This window comes from Phyllobates terribilis, unplaced genomic scaffold (genome assembly GCF_046119375.1).
Source record: "Phyllobates terribilis strain yellow unplaced genomic scaffold, ASM4611937v1 Scaffold_263__1_contigs__length_2631358, whole genome shotgun sequence".
Taxonomy (NCBI): domain Eukaryota; kingdom Metazoa; phylum Chordata; class Amphibia; order Anura; family Dendrobatidae; genus Phyllobates; species Phyllobates terribilis.
Window position 1 is genome coordinate 2,263,235 of NW_027363023.1, and position 23,997 is coordinate 2,287,231.

The following is a 23,997-nucleotide window of genomic DNA, read 5'->3' on the forward strand; positions in this document are numbered from 1 at the left end:
TAGTGCCACAGATCCTAGAGGGGTGCTTGGACGGATTTCTCCACAAGAGGCCCTCAGAGCATACACACACCTCCACCCTACCTCAGACCACCAGACGGAGCCCGGATAGGGACATATATATACGGAGGGTGGAGTTAGGCAGGCAGAACAGAGCAGGAAGCTCCTGCAAGTACAGCCTGTGAGTCTGCTGCAGCCACAGAGCAGAACAGTCTAGTTGTGTTTTAGTGTAGGCTCAGACACAGAAACAGGTCTGCAGCCAGTTCCTGCAGGAGTCAGTCTGCAGAGGTAGGCCAAGCTAGACTCAAGTAGCTCAGGTTAGTGAGCTTAAGGTGTACCAACGCCATAAGAGAGGTGAAGCGCAGCCTGCCAGCTGCTAGTGTGTATAGCCTAGTGAGGGCCCCGAGTAGGCTGAAGGCTAGTGGAGTGAGTAGCATTGGGGGCAGAGGAGCTGTACAAGCTCACCCCAGAAACATATACCGGACACCGGGTCCGCGTCTACAGGGCCATATATTCCCCTGTAGAGACAACCGGATTCCCTGGAAGACTTCAGGTCCCAGGATCACCCAAGAGCTGATACGTACCAGAGCCAGGAGTCACGGAGGCCCCGCAAGCAGGGAGTGTGAACTCCAAGAGAAGGCCCTATCAGAAGATCAGCAGGTGCAGGACAGTGACAAAGTTAGGCCTAGCTCCAGGCAGGTCAGAAACTTACTACACAAAGGCAAGAAACAGGAGGCCCTATACCTGCTCACTGGGGAGAATCCTGATATGCACCCTTCACCCTATAGTGCTCCGGAATGTGACTGAATTTCCACCAGTAAAAGGTACTGAAGTGAACTGTGTGTGGTTGCCAATCCTTCTTCAGACCCGGCTGGGTCCCCTCTGTCCTGCATCCCTACATTTACACTGCCCTGAGGCCCAGCTCCACCTGTGGGGAGCTATACCACCCAAGCTGCCTTAACACCGGCCTCAGCGAACTGCCGCAGCGCTGGTGATCCTCACCAGACACCACAGGTGGCGTCACGAACTTTCACATAATTATCCACCTTTTTAAAGAGAGGCCCAGGGTACGGGCCCGGGAGCCGACTACCGCGACATCCCCCAAGGCCAGGCATCAAGGCCCAGGCGCCAAGTACATCCCCATCCCCTGGGCTCGTCATCTCTTTCCTGGCGTCACGAACAGGATAGCGTGCCCGCGGCTACGGAAGGAGTTGTGCCCGTTGCCACCGGGTACTGTGCGCCTTTATTCACGAACTGTATATTGTACTGTGGCGAAGATTGATGCCATTGTTACGTCACTGTGCGAGAAGAAGGGCGTAACCACGCGAAAACTAGGAGGCGTACCTGTGTAACCGCGCGAAGTCTCTGACACGCCCCACGCACTGACGCAGCGTCAGGTCCTGGCAGGAAGCCCCAACGCACGCTCTGAGGTAAGACGAGAAGCGACGCAAGGTCCTATCCGACGACCGTCACCTGCAGAGCTGCGGCCTACGGAAAAAGAAGGTAGGCCACGGTTCGCTAGGGGGATGCCAGGATGTCGCAGGAGCAGCCCGATACCGGGGTTCGGGTCGAGAACCCCGATGATCCCACCGGGGATGATGCCGCGCGGGATGGAGCAACCGCCCCATCAACAGGGCCTGTAGCGCCTATCGTACCATTGACTTTACAGTACATGCCTGGAGCAAAGTGGCTCCCCCAGTACAGCGGCAAGCCAGACACCCTGTCTGGATTCAAGCGAAAAATATGCAGCATACTGGACATGTATTCTATGATGGGCAAACAAAGAGCTGCACTTGTTGTGGGACAATTGACTGGTGCTGCGGAGAGAGAAGTAGAGACTTGGTCAGCCGCAGACCAGGAGTCAGTGTCCGTAATCTTCAAAAAGTTACAAACTTCTTTGAGGCAGACCTCCAGATGAGGTTCTACCACTGCTCACAGAAACCGGTGGACAGTGTTCGGGACTATGCCTGCCGTTTGCAAGGGGCCCTGCGGGCTCTGAAACAGGTCAGTCCAACCAGCATAACTGATGAAAGTAAAATGCTAAAAGAACAATTTGTCCGGGGGCTGAGGTCCCAAGAGGAGAGCAGGACTGTGCGTTGGTGGTCCTTGGATCATCCAGATGCTACCTTTAAGGACATGGCTATAAAGGAACTGCAACCCCTGGAAACAGCAGATACTGCTATACAACATTACCAGGGTAGGGCCACTCCAACGCCCGCAGCACCCACCTTTTCCCCACTGGCTAATGAAGCTAAAGTGCAGGCAGCGCCCCCTTGTGAGCTGGACAGTCTGGGCTCAGAAGTGCGCCAGCTGACTAAAAACCTGGTCACTCTGATGAGTGCCCTGCAGCTACGGACGGAGCCAGAGACGGAGGGAAGGATCCTGCTAGCCGACTGCCCTGAGGATGTCCCCTGGATGAGAGGAAGGAGGAGGACGCCGTCGCCCCGGAGGAGGACAACGCCGCCCGGGAGGAGGAAAACGCCACCTCGTGGAAGGACCAACAATCAGCGCCACCCTCAACGAGAGTTTGTCAGCCACCGCTGCCAGAAGGCAGGCCACACAGTGCGCAATTGCCCTTTAAAAGAGCAAACCCTCGGTCCGAGGGTCAACACCCGGGAATAGACTCAGCAGGCCCCTCAGACTGGCACAGCAGGTTCGTGGGAGGAAGACCTTTCCTGTCCATAATCCTGGACGACATTGAGATACCTGCCCTGCTGGACACTGGATCTCAGGTAACCATAATGCCTGATGCCCTTTACAAGAGATTCTGGTCCATGGACAATCTCCAACCCCCAGATACAGATTTCTCCGTTTATGCCTCTAACAACCTCCCTCTTAACCTAGTCGGGGTTAAGGATGTGGCGGTAAAGGTGGGGAGAGTGGAGCTGAAGGACCAGGGGTTCATTGTAGTAGAGACTCTCTCTGATGAGAATGGACTGTATATGGTACCAGGTACTAATATTGTTGATAACTGTTTGGAGGAAGTGGTGTTTTTACTCCAACAGCTCGCTGACGTCGCCAGACCGGGGCAGAGGAGAGCCCTCCAGAAGGAGATTCGAGCCCTGATGTACCAGCAGCAAGTAAAGTTATCCGGTGGTGAGATTGGTAATGTGCGGGTAGCAGACCCGATGCCCATTGTGATTCCCCCAATGAGTGAAATGCTTATATGGTGTAGAGCAGCAATAGGTCTTAAAGGACAGAGTTACCAGGCGGTAGTAGAACCCCTTAGCTCAGAGCACAGACCTACACTCTTAACTGCCAGAGGGGTAGTGGATGTACGCAATGGGAGGGTGCCCGTCCGTCTTCTCAACTATGGGGAAGACGAGGTCAGATTACCACGATATACCACTGTTGCCAAGTTACATGCTGTAAATAACAACTCCATCCACACGGTGGAGTCCTTAACCTCCCCAGACCAAGTGGAGGATAATGACCCGGCAACCCAGGTGGAGGACTGGTGTCAACAGATCCATGTTGGGACAGACACCACTCCAGCTCACCAGAAACAGGGGGTACACCGGGTGGTTCAGGAATACGCGCAGGTATTCAGCAAGCACCCACTTGACTTTGGGAGGATTTAGGGGGTACAACATCACATCCCCACAGGCAACCATCCCCCCATCAAAGAACGGTACAGGCCTATACCACCAGCACACTACCAGAAAGCCAAGGAGATGTTGCACGACATGAAAAAGGCAGGGTAGTAAGGGATAGTTGTAGTCCCTGGGCAGCTCCCCTAGTGTTAGTCAGGAAGAAGGATGGAAGCATGAGGATGTGTGTAGATTACAGAAAAGTAAATCGCATTACACATAAAGATGCATACCCTTTATCACGAATAGAGGAATCCCTGGCTGCCTTAAAGTCTGCAAATCAAATTACTTTTCCACCCTTGACCTCACTAGTGGGTACTGGCAAGTAGCTGTGGCTGAGGAGGATAGGGAGAAGACGGCCTTCACCACCCCGATGGAACTCTGCGAGTTCAACAGTATGCCGTTTGGACTCTGCAATGCACCTGGAACGTTTCAGAGATTGATGGAGTGCTGCCTGAGACACCACAACTTCGAGACTGTGTTACTATACCTGGACGACGTGATTGTGTACTCCAAGACGTATGAGGACCACTTGAAGCACCTGGCGGAGGTATTTGAGTCACAGTCCCAGTATGGGATGAAGCTGAAGCCCTCAAAGTGCCACCTGCTCAAGAGAAAGGTACAGTACCTGGGGCACATTGTCAGTCCAGAGGGAGTGGCACCAGACCCGGAGAAGGTCACTGCCATCCAGAAATGGCCGGAGCCGAAGAACCTCAAGGAGGTACGTCAGTTCCTGGGACTAGTAGGATACTACCGGAGGTTTGTAAAAGATTACACCAAGAAAGCAGCGCCTCTGCAAGACCTCCTGGTAGGACAGTCCCCCCAAAGGCAGAAATCCCCCATTCCACTGGGGTGAGGAGCAAGCCGAATCATTTCAAGAGATGAAGGAGATACTGACAGGCGACGAGATCCTAGCCTACCCTGACTACAGCCAACCGTTCTTGCTGTATACTGATGCCAGCAATGAAGGATTAGGAGCTGTCCTAAGTCAGAAGCAGAATGGCCTAGAGAAAGTGACAGCCTATGCAAGCAGGAAGCTCCGCCCGACTGAGAGGAACCCAGAGAACTATAGCAGCTTCAAGTTAGAGTTCCTGGCCTTGGTCTGGGCCATCACTGAAAGGTTCAAGCACTACTTAGCCTCCAGCAAGTTCACTGCCTACACTGACAATAACCCCCTGACTCATCTTGAAACAACCAAGCAAGGAGCCATGGAACAGCGATGGATGGCTCGGCTGTCCAATTACCAATTCACAATTAAATACCGGGCGGGCCGCAAGAACGCCAACGCCGATGCCCTGTCCAGGATGCCTCACCAGTCAGACACAGAAGAAGAAGTGGATGACCTGGAGGAGATTGAGCTACCTGCCTTTCACCGGAATGGGATGATCCACGAGTAATGAGCCTCCAGGAGGCAGCGTGGTAAGACGTTAAACCCTTTGCCTCACCACAGCTGGAAGGAGACCAAGGACAGCGACCTGGTTGTCAGCCGTATCAAGGAGCTGATAACCCAAGAAGGTTCCTCCCTGGAGAAAGATGCATCTTTCCAAGCAAAACAGCTGTGGAATGAGAGAAGCCGGCTGTTCATCTATCGAGAGAAGCTGTGCCGGAGGTACATCAATCCCAAGACCCACGAGATGGTATGGCAGATAGTGGTCCCCAAGATGGACATCCAGATGGTGTTGGAGGCCTACCACAATCAGGCGGGGCACTTTGGCTGGAAAAAGCTAGAAACCCTGCTAAAGTGTCGATTCTACTGGGTGGGAATGCGCAGCTCCATTGAGAAGTGGTGCAGAGACTGTGGATCCTGTAGCCTCAGAAGAAAAGACTACAGCAGCCAGAAGGCGCCCCTGCAACCCATCAAGATGGCTTGACCCCTGGAGATCGTGGCGCTGGACCATGTCCAGCTGTCACCCAGCAGGTCAGGGTACTCCTATGCCCTGACCATGGTAGATCACTACTCCAGGTTCCTGGTGGTCGCCCCTGTCAAAGACCTGACGGCAGAAACAGCAGCAAAAACGTTCCAAGCATATTTCTGCAGACCCCATGGATACCCTGAGCAGGTGCTGACAGACCAAGGCCCAGCCTTCGAGGCCGAGTTGTTCAAAGAGTTCTGCCATTTGTATGTGTGTAGGAAGATAAGAACTATACCGTACCACCCCCAAACCAATGGTCTCTGTGAAAAGATGAACAACATTGTCATCGACCTGCTGAAGACCTTACCACTTGAGGAGAGAAATCAGTGGCCAGACCTACTACCTGACCTGGTAGATCTGTACAATCACATACCTATGAGTTCCACCAATTGCACTCCAGCATATCTCATGCGAGCAAGACCAGGAAAGTTGCCCATGGACCTGGAGCTTGGTGTTGCAGAACCAGAAGCAGATATGTCCACTGAGGACTGGGACACGTCCAGACAGGAGCAGTACAGAAGAGTACAAGCCTGTGTCGAAGACAGTCTCGCTAGGGTGAAGGACAAGCAGGAAGACCACTATAATAAGAGTGCGCCAGCAGAACCCTTCACACCAGGATAAGTGGTATTGAAAAGGAAAAGGAGAAACCACAAACTTGATGACCAGTGGGAGACAGAACCCTACCCTGTGTTGAATTTATAGGTTTGATAACAGGAAGACGTGTTTGATTAGCAAAGATGAAGGAAGAACAACTGCAACGGTATCTAGAGACCACCTGAAGTTGTGTCCAGAACTGCTAAAGCCCCAAGAAGAAGTGCCTCTCATCACCCCGGAGGAACCTGAAGAAGCAGTAATACATACTGATTTAGGAGATTTCCCGGCAGATTGGCCTCAAATAGGAGGAGCAGTCATAATCCCAGTACTCCACTTCTTTCGACAGCCAGAAGACCCTCCACAGCCAGATGAACCTGTAAGTGCTGCAGAAGAGCCTAGTGCTGCAGAAGAGTCAGCTCAAGAAGAATCCCCGGACGAAGCATCCCCGGCAGGAGCAGAGCAAGAAGGCCCAGCCAATGGTGAACTTGCCAGGCCCAAAGGGAGGTTAAGGCAGTTTTTCAATACCATCACTAGTAGAACAAATCGGGTAACTGACAACACAGATACCACACATTCTATGAAGAATCCTTTATCGTGATTAGTAATTCTTCTATATAAAGTAAATGACATGTGGGAGTATGGTGATGATTACCGCACCCATCCTTCTAAAATAATTCCAGTGCAGAAGAACAGCATGTAGTCTGACCTGGGTATCAGGGGTGTATTAAGGATAGCCAGGGCCCCGCGTGGCCCCCCCACGTGACGGGTCGGAGGTCACCATATACCTGAAACATTATTATTGAAAAAAATAGCTGCCGAGTGAAACTAACCTAAAAAACATCCATTAATCTAAAATTTACCTTCAGTTAAAAAAAATACTTTACCCATAGTATTGAACAGACCAACTTTAATATGTAATCAAGTCTCTTGCCAATTTTCACAAGGTTTTCATATCAATAGTGCAACAAACACAGAATACAGTAGAAAATATTAACAATATAACACTTCCATTACAATAGAAACATCAGTCATTATATCAATAAAGTGTCAAATGCATAACAATAAATAAATATATATTTTTCAAAAGCTGTCAGAACCATAAACTGTAGAAGCAAAGTATCCTCTCCCTAAGCCTAAGCTCCAGCATACCAGATAGTTTTGGGGTATGTTACTTGCTACATTTAATAGGTTAATTTGAACTTTAGCCTAGGGATGTTAGTAAAGATTTGTCTCTGGAAGTGTCACCCATTTCCCCTGTATGAGGTTGACCAACCAAACTGGAGGCATGAAGGAAAAAAAAAAGAAAAACCAACAGATTAAGGCAAGACCTCACCTTTTCTGAGTAATATAAGACTCATGTTTAAAGCAATACTGCAGTTTTTTTGTATTACGGCACTGGAGTAGAGCCACTAATCTAAGTTCCCTGCCCCTAGTCTCATCCTTACCAACCGGCATCTTCATCTGTATTCCGTGAGGCTCCTGACGTTCTCCAGCAGTTTGTGACCTGCCAGCTTGCTCCAGTGTTTGCTGGCCTATCAGGAAGTCAGAACTCAATTTAAGCCCATGAGATCCAGAACAAGGCCAGCAACAGGCCCCCACACTTACACTGAGAGCTTCTGACCATTACTTCAGGTCAGTCCAAAGTTGCAGTCAAAACATGGCTGTGGGACTGAAACGGCGCTGGGAAGAGCTGAAGACAGTGGCTAGTAAGTATAATAATAGGGTTAAGGAACCACTAGTTTAGTTGCACCACACCAGCGCTGAAATAAAAAAAAACAAACCCTGGAGTGGGGCTTTAACCAGGTGACAAAACTGTCACTATCAGTGATTACTGTGCAGGCGGAGGAGAGCAGAAGTGTGTGATTCCATATACTGCTCTGCATCTATCTCAGGCTGTGTGGAATAATGCCCTGGTACCTGAGGTAGATGCTGAGCGCTGTATGTGACACGTGCTGATCGGACACTGCAGCTCTCATCTCAGTACTGTCCTGCTGCTGTGAGACAAGAACTGTAATGTGCCATCAGCACTTGTAACAAACAGCGCTCAGCATTTAGCCCAGGTGCCTGAAAGTTATTCCCCAAAGCCTGGGATGGATGCAGAGCAGTATATAGAATCATACACCACTGCACAGCAATCAATAGAAGGCAGATTTTTTTTTAACTAGTTAGACAAGAGTATTATATACAGAGAAAGCCAGCTCTCATATCCTCTGCGATTGTGCGCTTTATCCTCTGCCTGACACCTCCTGCACATTATTGGGTAACATCATACAGGGAAAAAAGTAAATGCCCCCTTAGTTGAAGGGGAAATTGGCATAAAGTTTTCAAGTAATTGTAAAAACTAAAAATGGCTGCTGTGTCAGTCTGTGTGTTTTGTGAGTAACTTACAGTTTGGCTGGTACTTTGAAGAGGAAACACACGATGGTATGTGCTGTGCTTGAATTTTCAATACCTAAAAGAAATGAGGCAAAAAATAATTTTTCTTAACATCTGTTTACACATATACATAGTAACAGTCATCCTTCAACCTTAAAAAATAAGTCCATCTAGTTCAAGCCATAGCCTAACATGCTGATCCAGAGGAAGGCAAAAAAAAACCATGTGGCAAACACTAAGCTCCACATTGGGGAAAAAAATTCCTTCCTGACTCCATACGACAATCAGACTAGTTCCCTGGATCAACGCCCTATCAAGGAATCTAGTATACAGTGCTGTGCAAATTAATTGGGACAAAGCCAAAAAAACCCATATTTTTGAATATTTAATAATAAAATGTTATAATGCACTGTTACATACAAATTATAGTAAGAAATATGTCCTCCTTTAGCAGATATGAGATTTTCAATGCGTTTTGGCATTGATTCTACCAAGTTTTTGCATAAATTCTTCCATTCTTCATCATGGAACCACACTTGTATGGCACTGTTTATCATGCGTTCTTTGGTTGTACAGTCCATTTTGCCAAGACGTCTCTTCACAATGCTCCACAAATTTTCTATAAGATTTAAGTCTGGTGAATTGCCAGGCCAGTCCAGCACTTTTACTTTATTTTCTTCCAGGAATTTCTTCACACACTTGGAATTGTGGCATGGAGAAAAAGTACACTAAACCACTCCTCACAGAAACAAGCTCTCAACTGAAGCTGAGGGGGCAGCTAGCTGTTATTTTCTGACTAAAACCAGTCAAACCACATTTTGTTACTCACGGTTGTACACTCACACCTGTTCAAAAAAGTTAAAACTGGTTTGAATCACTGACTGGTAACCAACTTACGATTTTACTTAAAAAATGCTTTGTCCCAATTAATTTGCACAGCACTGTATATAATCTGTAATATTATACTTATTAAGAAAGGCATCCATGCCCTTCTTAAATGTTAGTAGTGAATCCCTCATTACAACATCATGCGGCAGAGAGTTCCATAGTCTCACTGCTCTTACAGTAAAGAATCCACGTCTGTGATTATCATTAAACCTTCTTTCCTCCAGATGTAGAAGATGCCCCCTTGTCCCCGTCTCAGGCCTCAGAGTAAAAAGATCAGTAGAAAGGTCTTTGTACTGTCCCCTCATATACTTGTACATAGTAATAAGATCACCCCTAAGCCTTCGTTTTTCCAAACTAAATAACCCCGAGTGAAATTGATAAGAAAGTGTGTGTCATATGCGAGTGTACTTGAGAAACACTTACTAGAAAGTCACTGGATCTCTGTTTTGTCTTTCTCCAAGAGCTTCTTGGTCCTGACACATGTTCCATTGATCAAAGCATGAGAGAAGTTCCTGCAGACAAACCCTGAAAAACATAATGCGAGTCAGTTCTGACCAGATTGTCATCTACTTTTCTCAGAACGTCTACTTCTACTTCTCTTAACGTGAGAAAATGGCTGTGGATTTTTAACATTTCTTTTACTTTGTTAGTCCCCTTAGGCAACTTGAAACTGAACGTTAGATCACTTGTCTATATTCAAAAGTACTTTTGCATTGCTACATATAAAATCACTATTGCCTGTGAAGCCCAACCACAGAATGACAGTGGCATGTGAAGAGAACCTAGTATGTCCATATCCTCAAACGCTATTGACGCACCCCCTGGGCAGCGGGGTACTCGCCAACCGGGCCTTGATGGATTTGGGGGATGTCACAGTGGCTGGCCCATTCCGTGACCCAGGGTGGTCAGTCCAAAAATAAAAGGGGGGATAAAAATGTAAACCAAAAAGGGGAAGTAGGGTAGGTTTGTAAATGTTCGTGACGCCACCCGTGGTACCCGGTAATGACTACTGGCGCTGTGACAGTCCTCTGAGGCCGGTGTTCCGGGCAGCTTAGTTGGTGCTACTCTCCACGGGTAGAGTAGGCCTCAGGGCAGTGTAGATGTGATGTAGAGTGGTGGCGGGTGCTGTGCCGCTGTAGAAAGAACAGGCAGAGATAGCGGTTGAAGTCATCCGAGTCTTTACTCACTTTTTATCAGCTCAGAGCTTCTCTCTGCTGTCACACGGCGAGCTGCGGCCGCCAGGGTGGGGCTCAGCACTTTCCAGGTAGTTCAGGAGCACCTGCCAGGACCCCGCTCTAGTGTGTTCCTCTCTTGCTCAACTTCTCCCGCCGTGTGTTCCCCACTGAGTCCCGTACGGGTGCTGCAATCTCTCTATGGGCAACGTGTAGTTCCCGGACCGACTGGGCGCCCTTTTTGGTGACTTGTGGTGAGGCTGAGGCGTAAGGCTGGGTCCCTCTGGGTAAATTCAGATTAGGGCATACAGGTGGCGACTCCGCTCCATCCATATCCCCCTGGGATCCACATAAGCCTCCGGATTCTTCCGACAGAGACGTGAAGTACAAAGTCAGATTGGGGACCGGTTACCCCTCTTGCGGCCGGGTCCCTCTGGCTAGGCCAGAATAAGGTATGCAGGTGGTGGCTCCGCTCTGTCCATATCCCCTGGGATCCTTTCGCCTGTGAATCTTGACTCCTCTGCTCCCCTCCTGGGCCTCCTACTCTCAGGACCCTGACCGAGACAGAGCCTACAGCAACTCTGCCCTGCTCCTCGTCTCGAGGCCTGAGACCGAGGACTGTGGACCCTCAGCTGGCTGCAGCGTTGTGCTGTCTACCGACCAACGACCCACAACCAAAGACAATGATACCAAGATGGCCTCCATATATATATGATCCAGCTAAGTGCTCAAAATAAATGCTTCCTCCACCCTCACTCACTACATGGTTCCCCCCAACTCCTCCATTCCGGCCCGGGGCGGCACTATGGTGCATATAGGCCCCCTTCAGAACTGGAGTGGTGTAGTGTTGAGTGTGTGTTTGGGGTCCTGTATGGTACTCCATCCTTACCTGGAAGAGGAGATATCACACCCTTAAGTGGGGTGCAATAACTCTGTGGCGACTGAGCCCGCAGGGGCGCCACATTATTGACCTGCAGTGCAGGTTAATAGTATAGAAAAGTGCCCAACCGCTGTACTGAACGTGCAGCTCATGGGAAAAAAATGGAATTTAAATCATTCCAAGAACCTTTACTGGCCTTCAGTCATACAGGTGTGTACAAAGCATCTACAATTGCAGCCCATAGCACTGCGAGTGGCTCCTGCAAGCACGTGTGACGCTCATAGCCCTCCCTGGGAAGATGGGGGGGTACTCGGAGCCGGGTCAGATGTTGGGGAATGTAGCCGTGGCCTGGACCCGTTCCGTGCCCAGGGCCGTCACATTAAAAGATTTAATGGGCTTTCAGGGTTGGTGTTAATCGAGTGGTTGTATTGACTACACCACCTGTGGTGCCTGGTGATTCTCCACCAGCTCTGCATTCAGTCCTCTGAAGCGGGATGTAGCGGCAGCAGAAGATGGTACTACTCTCCACAGGCGGAGCAGGGCCTCAGGGCAGAGAGGACAAGAGGATGGGAGCTGTTGTGGAAGATGTTGTGCGGTGTAGTGCGGTGCCGCGTTGCAATAAGAAACCGGAGGCCATAGGGGTAGTCTTCCAAGCTTTACTCACGGTAGAATGCTCAGCTGCAAGGCTTCTCCCTGCTCCTCACGGCACGCTGCGGCCACCAGGACCGGGGGTCCGACAACCTCCGGGTAGTTCAGGTGCTTTGGTCAGGACCCCGCACCAGAGTGTTCCTAGACTTTCCCACTAGGTCCTCTCCTGTCCGTTTGTGGTGCGTGTACTAAGGCCGGGTCTCCCTCTGGACTATGCACAGAACAAGGGTACGGGTGGCGACTCCGCTCCGTTACCCGGTGGGATCCACTGAGCCTCCGGGCTTCTCTGACTAAGACTTGTAATGACAGAGTCAGATATCGGGGACCGGTACCCCTTTTGCAGCAGGAATCCCTCAGACTAGGCCAGAATAGTGAGGACAGGTGGCGTATACCGCTCTGTCTTCATCCCCCTGGGATCCTTTTGCCTGCGGAGCTATACTCCTCCGCTCCCCTCCAGACCTTCTTAAGTAAGGACCTTGACCGGGTAGAGACAGCCGTTAACTCTTGCCCGTTCCTCGACTCAAGGCCAGAGTTCGAGGACCGTGTCCCCATCAACTGCAGGTTCACACAGAAAGCCACGTTCAGCGATGAAGATCACAATCAAAGACCTTGAACTTAAGATGGCTGGCTATTAAATATGAATTTAGTACGTGTAACCTCTAAGTGTATCCTCCACCCTCACCCACTACTAGGTTCCCCCTTACTTTGGTTCCCCCATCTCCACTTATCCCGGCTGGGGCAGCACCCTGGTGCCTTAAAGCCCCCCTACAGGTGGGAGAGATGTAGTGTTGAATGCAGAGGTGGGGTCCTGACAGCTGCACCATCTTTACCTCGAAGGAGAGATACCACACCTCATTAAAGAGATGCAGTACCCCTTTGGCGACCGAACCCTCAGGGGCGCCACACACGCCCTGGCACTTTGACTGATAGCTGACTCTACAGTGATGCACTGCATCGCGAGAGGTCAAATTGCTAGGGTGTGCTTACAGCAGCCACTCGCATGTATGACTGAAAACCGGCAGTTCTTGTGATGAAGTCTATTTCTCTCTTCTCATCTCTCAAACAATCCTGCTATTACATATAGACGCTCAAAAAAATTAAAATATCTTCTGGTAAACAGCCACCTTGGGGGGCCAGCAGCTAAGGGTTTATTTGGATCCAAGGGCCCAAGCTGGGGCTGCCACCCATGTGGCTCTTGCGTGGCGTGCCTCAATATAGAGTCTACGAAAATCTTTACAAATTCAAATGGTACGAAGCAATATAAGATTACTCATACTATCACATGTACCACAGTTGGGGTGATCTACAGTGCAAAATGCCCTTGCAACAGAATATATGTAGGCCTTACATCAAGAGAACTCCGAAGAAGAACTAGAGAACGCGTCTTGGATATCAAGGCAGCAAAAGAAATTTACAATGTGGATGAGCTCAAGACATTACCGCGTCACTTTATGAAGTTTCATAACAGTGACCCTTCTGGTCTCCAGTTGAGTGGTTTTGATAGGGTCTACCCAGGCACTAGAGGAGGTAACTGGAAAAAAATCCTGGCACAGAAGGAGGCAAGGGGGATCACTGTGTTGAACACCTTAACCCTCCATGGTCTCAATGAGACAAATAGTTTTGTTTCATTTCTTTAATATTGTTGGGTGGTTCCTAGTGGAGTGCATTGTATTATGGTCATTTTACTTTTAATCTTATTTTAATTGTTTTTATTCGTTTATACTTACGTTTTCTTCTTTCCTTCTCTTCTTAGTTCTTTCGCCTGACGTTTGCTATTTTTCAGAGTTGGTCATCTTCTTGAGCGTCATCATCACCAGTGCATTTGAACCTCTTTTTATATTTTAAAGAATTTAAATATCTTCTAGTAATATATGTATAATGTCATGCATTTATGTGCCCCATGCCTTTTTGTTATATAAATATATTTTTCATCTCATCATATTTTTCACTATATATTCACTAGCACAATTGCACTGTATGGGTCATATTATATGATAGGTGTCACACTATCTATCATATATCATAGATATATAATTTTTTCATATGATATATATTCTCCTATAACATTTTCACGTTATTATCTCATATACGTCCCTGGTATCCTGTTATTAATTTCCAGGGCAGGTCCTTGTTAGCTAGTGGACTGAAAAAAAGGTAATTAGCTCATATCACCTGATACTCACAGGAATCCCAGGCTCACGGATTAGTGTCCAGCATACACTTGTAAGGATATATAGAAAAAGTAAAATCCGGTGCCACAAGCGATAAATCCTTTATTCCAAAAATTAAAAATCACATGTCCCTAGGAGGGGAACAACTGGACGCGTTTCGAGGACACAGCCCCTTAATCGTCAGTATACAACTGAATTAAAAAACAACACATTTATAATAAAAACTGTGACCACCCCTAAGCATGTGTGATAGATTAGTATACACATTAGGATATTAACTCCTACTTAGACAAGATTTGCGTGCAACAAATTCTCATAGAATATACAGACAGAGTTAGGGGAAAAAAAAAACAAAAAAAAAACTTTTATGTAAATAATTTGCCATATAGATGCACAGAACAGAATATGCATATAATATTATAAATGCAAGTAAATATATATATAATTCAATAAAAAAACATTAAATCTGATCTATAATTCATACCTTGCGGTATCCGTGCATTTAATTTCAATATCCACAATTTTTCTTTGTTATGGAGCATTTTCTCCCAATTACCGCCACGATGGGGACGTGGTACTCTCTCTATGCCTGTAATATTTAATGTGCTTATATTGCCCGCATGTACCTCTCTGAAATGTTTGGAGAGACCTGATAACCTGATGGATTTTGAGGCAGGATTTGCTCCTGTAATATGTTCTGATATTCTTGCCTTAAGGGCTCTGGTAGTGCGGCCTATATAATATTCTGAACAGCTGGCACAAGTTGCCATATAGACAACATGGGAGGTGTTACAATTTATATAAGACTCTATGTCATATTTTCTACCTGTATGTAAATCAGAGAAACTTGAACCCATAGCGACATATTTGCACATACAGCATCTATTTTCACCACATTTATACATGCCGACATATTTCAGCCAGGTGGGACTTTGTACTTTATTATCCAAAAATACGCTGGGTGACAACATATTGCGTAGATCCTGACCTTTCCTTGAAACCACCCTACAGCCTGCTTCCAATATATTAGACAATTTGTCATCCTGATATAATATGGGTAAGTTCTTGAGAAAGATTAGTTTAATGTTGTAAAAATGATCACTATATGGCGTAGAGAAAGTTAATGAAGATTTAGCCTTATTGGAACTATGTTTTACTGATTGTGTCAACAAACCTTCTCTATCTTTAGATATAGCTATAGATATAGCCCTATCGATCATCCATTTTTTATATCCCCTAGACCTCAGTCTCGCTGACATGGTTTTAGTTTCCTCCTCAAAACACTCTTGTTCACTGCAATTGCGTCTAGCTCTAATGAACTCACCCACTGGTAAATTTTTTATAACATGTTTTGGGTGGCTGCTTTCAGCTCTCAAGAGAGAATTGCCGCTAAGGGGCTTGCGGTAAAGTTTAGAGGCAATTTTCCCTGTACTCACACAACCAGTCAATACGACATCCAAAAACGGAGTGGACTCCTTGTGAATCTCCATAGTGAATTTCAAATTGTAGTTGTTATTCTCCAGATAATTTAGAAATTCAGTAACAGGTGGTGCGGGAGACCCCGATGACAGACCCCATATGAGGATCATGTCATCAATGAATCTCCCGCACCACCGAATATTGTTCCTATATGGACAACATTCATTGAAAATATATTCTTCCTCCCATCTTTTCATATAAACATTGGCCAGTGAAGGGGAAAACTTAGAGCCCATCGGACAACCGCAAAGCTGTAAGTAAAATTTATCATTGAAGATGAAAAAATTACTCTTCAAAAGAAATTCCAAACTCAAAAGCAAAAATTCCTTGACACCATCAGTAAAAATGTCAGTTAGATTCAAAAAATATTGCACAACCCTCAATGCCTTATCGTGAGGTATTGAGGAATACAACTGGACAACATCACATGTTATCCAATTACAGTCCTCCTGCCAAGACATAAGATTAATGGCCTGCATTAAATGCTGAGTATCTTTTATCATACCTGGTGATCCCTCCAGTAAGACACGTAATCTGGAATCCACCCACCCTGAAAGTCTCTCATGGAGGGAATGTATACCCGCCACGATTGGCCTCAGGGGAGGTGGAAACACTGACTTATGCGTCTTAGGGAGGGCATGAAAAATCGGAATAACAGGCTGATCTGGAGACAAAAATTCCTTCATTTTGGAATCAATGGCTCCAAGAGCTACTCCTTCCTCCAGTAGCCTGTTTAATTTTATAGTAAAATTCTTTGTGGGATCAGAGACTAAGGGGCGGTAGGTGGTGGAATCAGATAATATATCCTCTACCAATTTTTTATATAATCCTGAATCCAGAATCACCACCGAACCCCCCTTGTCTGAAGGTCTAATGACAATGGTAGAATTAGCCCTTAGGGAAATTATTGCTTCCCTTTCCCTTTTGGAAAGATTATTTGATACTCTCAATTTTCCATCATCCAAGAGATTATTTAGATCCCTTTCCATTGCGGCTTGAAAGGAATCCATAGCTGGTATCCTCGCCGCAATGGGATAATAACTTTCGTTGGATGTAGCAAAATTGAATATTTCCAAGTCATTTCTTAATTTCATACATTTTTTGATCTTAACATTGTTTTCCAAATGATGTAAATCCTTGATGCACATGGTTTCCTGTAACCCCATATGTAATGGATAACAGTCAGGCAATATAGGAGGGACACAATCATGATCTGTAGAGACCTGAAGGATGTTTCTATCATAAAAATGTCTTTTAACTGCTAAATTTCTTGTTTACATCCTTCAATGTTTGAAATAAATCAGCATTTTTATTAGGTACAAAATTTAAATCTTTCTCCAAAACTTTAAGTTCATGTTCAGAAAAAATGCAAGCAGATAAATTGTGAACAGAAACTATATCTATGTTATTTATTTCCTGTGTTTCTCTTTTCCTCCTTCTCCGTGAGCGCCTTTTCGGCCTTTGTAGCAGTTTTTTGAAACAGCAGATGTGGAGGCATATCTAGTATTGTATGCTCTAAAAGAGCCATTTCCATCCTGACCAGAAAACGGCACATCTGATTCATCTGTACTTGCTGATGAGACAGGTGAAGAAAAACTCACATTACGGTTGCTCACTTGTTCAGGTGGATTTCTCAGAATGGATTTTATGGTGCCTGATTTTGTGGAATGTTTAGGAGTTTTAGGTGTGCTAGCGGTAGATAAAAAACGAGTTTTTCCAGGAGTACGATGTTTCCATACATAGACAGAATTACTTTCATAGTCTTTTAAATCTCGTTTGTACTTGGAACTTTTTAAATCAATGATAGTCTTTTCAAGTTCATCAATTTTTTTTATGCATATTCTCATATAGTGATTCATATACATTCTGAGAAATAAACTTATCCGCTGCATCTTGCAAAACCTTGATATCATTCTCTAAAGACTCCAATTTATTTTCCTCCTCCAAAATGATAAGATTCATTAATTTAAAAGAACATTCCGAAAGAACATCGTTCCACTTACTTGTAAATTCATCACTGAACGGAGTAGTTGCAATCTTTTTAATACGGAGGCCTCGAGGAATCATCTTTTTCAAGACGTATTTCTTCAAGGTGGCATGATCCCACCAAACCTTTAGATGCTGAATCAAAGCTTTTTCCAAAGTAAAAAATGCCTCATGAATTTCAGGAGCACTCCTGTCCATATTTCCACCACCAGAGAAAATAGAGTCCAGTTTTTTTGCACGCAAATCCCGGCATAATGATAGGTAGTCTCGCGTGGATTCCATGGGTGAGATTTAACCAGCCCAAATGAAAAGAGCAATGTCTTAAAAATGTGAGAGGTGAGAGCTATGCTGAGTACTAGTGGACTGAAAAAAAGGTAATTAGCTCATATCACCTGATACTCACAGGAATCCCAGGCTCACGGATTAGTGTCCAGCATACACTTGTAAGGATATATAGAAAAAGTAAAATCCGGTGCCACAAGCGATAAATCCTTTATTCCAGAAATGAAAAATCACATGTCCCTAGGAGGGGAACAACTGGTCGCGTTTCGAGGACACAGCCCCTTAATCGTCAGTATACAACTGAATTAAAAAACAACACATTTATAATAAAAACTGTGACCACCCCTAAGCATGTGTGATAGATTAGTATACACATTAGGATATTAACTCCTACTTAGACAAGATTTGCGTGCAACAAATTCTCATAGAATATACAGACATAGACTTAGGAGAAAAAACAAGAAAAAAAAAAAAACTTTTATGTAAATAATTTGCCATATAGATGCACAGAACAGAATATGCATATAATATTATAAATGCAAGTATATATATATATAATTCAATAAAAAAACATTAAATCTGATCTATAATTCATACCTTGCGGTATCCGTGCATTTAATTTCAATATCCACAATTTTTCTTTGTTATGGAGCATTTTCTCCCAATTACCGCCACGATGGGGACGTGGTACTCTCTCTATGCCTGTAATATTTAATGTACTTATATTGCCCGCATGTACCTCTCTGAAATGTTTGGAGAGACCTGATAACCTGATGGATTTTGAGGCAGGATTTGCTCCTGTAATATGTTCTGATATTCTTGCCTTAAGGGCTCTGGTAGTGCGGCCTATATAATATTCTGAACAGCTGGCACAAGTTGCCATATAGACAACATGGGAGGTGTTACAATTTATATAAGACTCTATGTCATATTTTCTACCTGTATGTAAATCAGAGAAACTTGAACCCATAGCGACATATTTGCACATACAGCATCTATTTTCACCACATTTATACATGCCGACATATTTCAGCCAGGTGGGACTTTGTACTTTATTATCCAAAAAAACGCTGGGTGACAACATATTGCGTAGATCCTGACCTTTCCTTGAAACCACCCTACAGCCTGCTTCCAATATATTAGACAATTTGTCATCCTGATATAATATGGGTAAGTGACTTGGAAATATCCAATTTTGCTACATCCAACGAAAGTTATTATCCCATTGCGGCGAGGATACCAGCTATGGATTCCTTTCAAGCCGCAATGGAAAGGGATCTAAATAATCTCTTGGATGATGGAAAATTGAGAGTATCAAATAATCTTTCCAAAAGGGAAAGGGAAGCAATAATTTCCCTAAGGGCTAATTCTACCATTGTCATTAGACCTTCAGACAAGGGGGGTTCGGTGGTGATTCTGGATTCAGGATTATATAAAAAATTGGTAGAGGATATATTATCTGATTCCACCACCTACCGCCCCTTAGTCTCTGATCCCACAAAGAATTTTACTATAAAATTAAACAGGCTACTGGAGGAAGGAGTAGCTCTTGGAGCCATTGATTCCAAAATGAAGGAATTTTTGTCTCCAGATCAGCCTGTTATTCCGATTTTTCATGCCCTCCCTAAGACGCATAAGTCAGTGTTTCCACCTCCCCTGAGGCCAATCGTGGCGGGTATACATTCCCTCCATGAGAGACTTTCAGGGTGGGTGGATTCCAGATTACGTGTCTTACTGGAGGGATCACCAGGTATGATAAAAGATACTCAGCATTTAATGCAGGCCATTAATCTTATGTCTTGGCAGGAGGACTGTAATTGGATAACATGTGATGTTGTCCAGTTGTATTCCTCAATACCTCACGATAAGGCATTGAGGGTTGTGCAATATTTTTTGAATCTAACTGACATTTTTACTGATGGTGTCAAGGAATTTTTGCTTTTGAGTTTGGAATTTCTTTTGAAGAGTAATTTTTTCATCTTCAATGATAAATTTTACTTACAGCTTTGCGGTTGTCCGATGGGCTCTAAGTTTTCCCCTTCACTGGCCAATGTTTATATGAAAAGATGGGAGGAAGAATATATTTTCAATGAATGTTGTCCATATAGGAACAATATTCGGTGGTGCGGGAGATTCATTGATGACATGATCCTCATATGGGGTCTGTCATCGGGGTCTCCCGCACCACCTGTTACTGAATTTCTAAATTATCTGGAGAATAACAACTACAATTTGAAATTCACTATGGAGATTCACAAGGAGTCCACTCCGTTTTTGGATGTCGTATTGACTGGTTGTGTGAGTACAGGGAAAATTGCCTCTAAACTTTACCGCAAGCCCCTTAGCGGCAATTCTCTCTTGAGAGCTGAAAGCAGCCACCCAAAACATGTTATAAAAAATTTACCAGTGGGTGAGTTCATTAGAGCTAGACGCAATTGCAGTGAACAAGAGTGTTTTGAGGAGGAAACTAAAACCATGTCAGCGAGACTGAGGTCTAGGGGATATAAAAAATGGATGATCGATAGGGCTATATCTATAGCTATATCTAAAGATAGAGAAGGTTTGTTGACACAATCAGTAAAACATAGTTCCAATAAGGCTAAATCTTCATTAACTTTCTCTATGCCATATAGTGATCATTTTTACAACATTAAACAAATCTTTCTCAAGAACTTACCCATATTATATCAGGATGACAAATTGTCTAATATATTGGAAGCAGGCTGTAGGGTGGTTTCAAGGAAAGGTCAGGATCTACGCAATATGTTGTCACCCAGCGTATTTTTGGATAATAAAGTACAAAGTCCCACCTGGCTGAAATATGTCGGCATGTATAAATGTGGTGAAAATAGATGCTGTATGTGCAAATATGTCGCTATGGGTTCAAGTTTCTCTGATTTACATACAGGTAGAAAATATGACATAGAGTCTTATATAAATTGTAACACCTCCCATGTTGTCTATATGGCAACTTGTGCCAGCTGTTCAGAATATTATATAGGCCGCACTACCAGAGCCCTTAAGGCAAGAATATCAGAACATATTACAGGAGCAAATCCTGCCTCAAAATCCATCAGGTTATCAGGTCTCTCCAAACATTTCAGAGAGGTACATGCGGGCAATATAAGCACATTAAATATTACAGGCATAGAGAGAGTACCACGTCCCCATCGTGGCGGTAATTGGGAGAAAATGCTCCATAACAAAGAAAAATTGTGGATATTGAAATTAAATGCACGGATACCGCAAGGTATGAATTATAGATCAGATTTAATGTTTTTTTATTGAATTATATATATATATACTTGCATTTATAATATTATATGCATATTCTGTTCTGTGCATCTATATGGCAAATTATTTACATAAAAGTTTTTTTTTTGTTTTTTTTTTCCCCTAACTCTGTCTGTATATTCTATGAGAATTTGTTGCACGCAAATCTTGTCTAAGTAGGAGTTAATATCCTAATGTGTATACTAATCTATCACACATGCTTAGGGGTGGTCACAGTTTTTATTATAAATGTGTTGTTTTTTAATTCATTTGTATACTGACGATTAAGGGGCTGTGTCCTCGAAACGCGTCCAGTTGTTCCCCTCCTAGGGACATGTGATTTTTAATTTTTGGAATAAAGGATTTATCGCTTGTGGCACCGGATTTTACTTTTTCTATATATCCTTACAAGTTTATGCTGGACACTAATCCGTGAGCCTGGGATTCCTGTGAGTTTCAGGTGATATGAGCTAATTACCTTTTTTTCAGTCCACTAGCTAACAAGGACCTGCCCTGGAAATTAATAACAGGATACCAGGGACGTATATGAGATAATAACGTGAAAATGTTATAGGAGAATATATATCATATGAAAAAATTATATATCTATGATATATGATGGATAGTGTGACACCTATCATATAATATGACCCATACAGTGCAATTGTGCTAGTGAATATATAGTGAAAAATATGATGAGATGAAAAATATATTTATATAACAAAAAGGCATGGGGCACATAAATGCATGACATTATACATATATTACTAGAAGATATTTAAATTCTTTAAAATATAAAAAGAGGTTCAAATGCACTGGTGATGATGACGCTCAAGAAGATGACCAACTCTGAAAAATAGCAAACGTCAGGCGAAAGAACTAAGAAAAGAAGGAAAGAAGAAAACGTAAGTATAAACGAATAAAAACAATTAAAATAAGATTAAAAGTAAAATGACCATAATACAATGCACTCCACTAGGAACCACCCAACAATATTAAAGAAATGAAACAAAACTATTTGTCTCATTGAGACCATGGAGGGTTAAGGTGTTCAACACAGTGATCCCCCTTGCCTCCTTCTGTGCCAGGATTTTTTTCCAGTTACCTCCTCTAGTGCCTGGGTAGACCCTATTAAAACCACTCAACTGGAGACCAGAAGGGTCACTGTTATGAAACTTCATAAAGTGACGCGGTAATGTCTTGAGCTCATCCACATTGTAAATTTCTTTTGCTGCCTTGATATCCAAGACGCGTTCTCTAGTTCTTCTTCGGAGTTCTCTTGATGTAAGGCCTACATATATTCTGTTGCAAGGGCATTTTGCACTGTAGATCACCCCAACTGTGGTACATGTGATGGTATGAGTAATCTTATATTGCTTCGTACCATTTGAATTTGTAAAGATTTTCGTAGACTCTATATTGAGGCACGCCACGCAAGAGCCACATGGGTGGCAGCCCCAGCTTGGGCCCTTGGATCCAAATAAACCCTTAGCTGCTGGCCCCCCAAGGTGGCTGTTTACCAGAAGATATTTTAATTTTTTTAAGCGTCTATATGTAATAGCAGGATTGTTTGAGAGATGAGAAGAGAGAAATAGACTTCATCGCAAGAACTGCCGGTTTTCAGTCATACATGCGAGTGGCTGCTGTAAGCACACCCTAGCAATTTGACCTCTCGCGATGCAGTGCATCACTGTAGAGTCAGCTATCAGTCAAAGTGCCAGGGCGTGTGTGGCGCCCCTGAGGGTTCGGTCGCCAAAGGGGTACTGCATCTCTTTAATGAGGTGTGGTATCTCTCCTTCGAGGTAAGGATGGTGCAGCTGTCAGGACCCCACCTCTGCATTCAACACTACATCTCTCCCACCTGTAGGGGGGCTTTAAGGCACCAGGGTGCTGCCCCAGCCGGGATAAGTGGAGATGGGGGAACCAAAGTAAGGGGGAACCTAGTAGTGGGTGAGGGTGGAGGATACACTTAGAGGTTACACGTACTAAATTCATATTTAATAGCCAGCCATCTTAAGTTCAAGGTCTTTGATTGTGATCTTCATCGCTGAACGTGGCTTTCTGTGTGAACCTGCAGTTGATGGGGACACGGTCCTCGAACTCTGGCCTTGAGTCGAGGAACGGGCAAGAGTTAACGGCTGTCTCTACCCGGTCAAGGTCCTTACTTAAGAAGGTCTGGAGGGGAGCGGAGGAGTATAGCTCCGCAGGCAAAAGGATCCCAGGGGGATGAAGACGGAGCAGTATACGCCACCTGTCCTCACTATTCTGGCCTAGTCTGAGGGATTCCTGCTGCAAAAGGGGTACCGGCCCCCGATATCTGACTCTGTCATTACAAGTCTTAGTCAGAGAAGCCCGGAGGCTCAGTGGATCCCACCGGGTAACGGAGCGGAGTCGCCACCCGTACCCTTGTTCTGTGCATAGTCCAGAGGGAGACCCGGCCTTAGTAAACGCACCACAAACGGACAGGAGAGGACCTAGTGGGAAAGTCTAGGAACACTCTGGTGCGGGGTCCTGACCAAAGCACCTGAACTACCCGGAGGTTGTCGGACCCCCGGTCCTGGTGGCCGCAGCGCGCCGTGAGGAGCAGGGAGAAGCCTTGCAGCTGAGCATTCTACCGTGAGTAAAGCTTGGAGGACTACCCCTATGGCCTCCGGTTTCTTATTGCAACGCGGCACCGCACTACACCGCACAACATCTTCCACAACAGCTCCCATCCTCTTGTCCTCTCTGCCCTGAGGCCCTGCTCCG

At 45.0% G+C, this 23,997-nt stretch overlaps 1 protein-coding gene across 1 annotated transcript in view; it reads right to left on the bottom strand.

The window, feature by feature from the left end:
- Nucleotides 1-22,036: 22,036 nt before the first annotated feature.
- Nucleotides 22,037-23,997, bottom strand: part of LOC141219323 (microtubule-associated serine/threonine-protein kinase 3-like) — a 52,727-nt gene continuing 50,766 nt past the window's right edge. Inside the window, exon 8 of the mRNA XM_073666086.1 lies at nucleotides 22,037-22,128. Within this exon, the coding sequence (XP_073522187.1) occupies nucleotides 22,037-22,128 (92 nt within the window). The remainder of the gene's footprint in view (nucleotides 22,129-23,997) is intronic.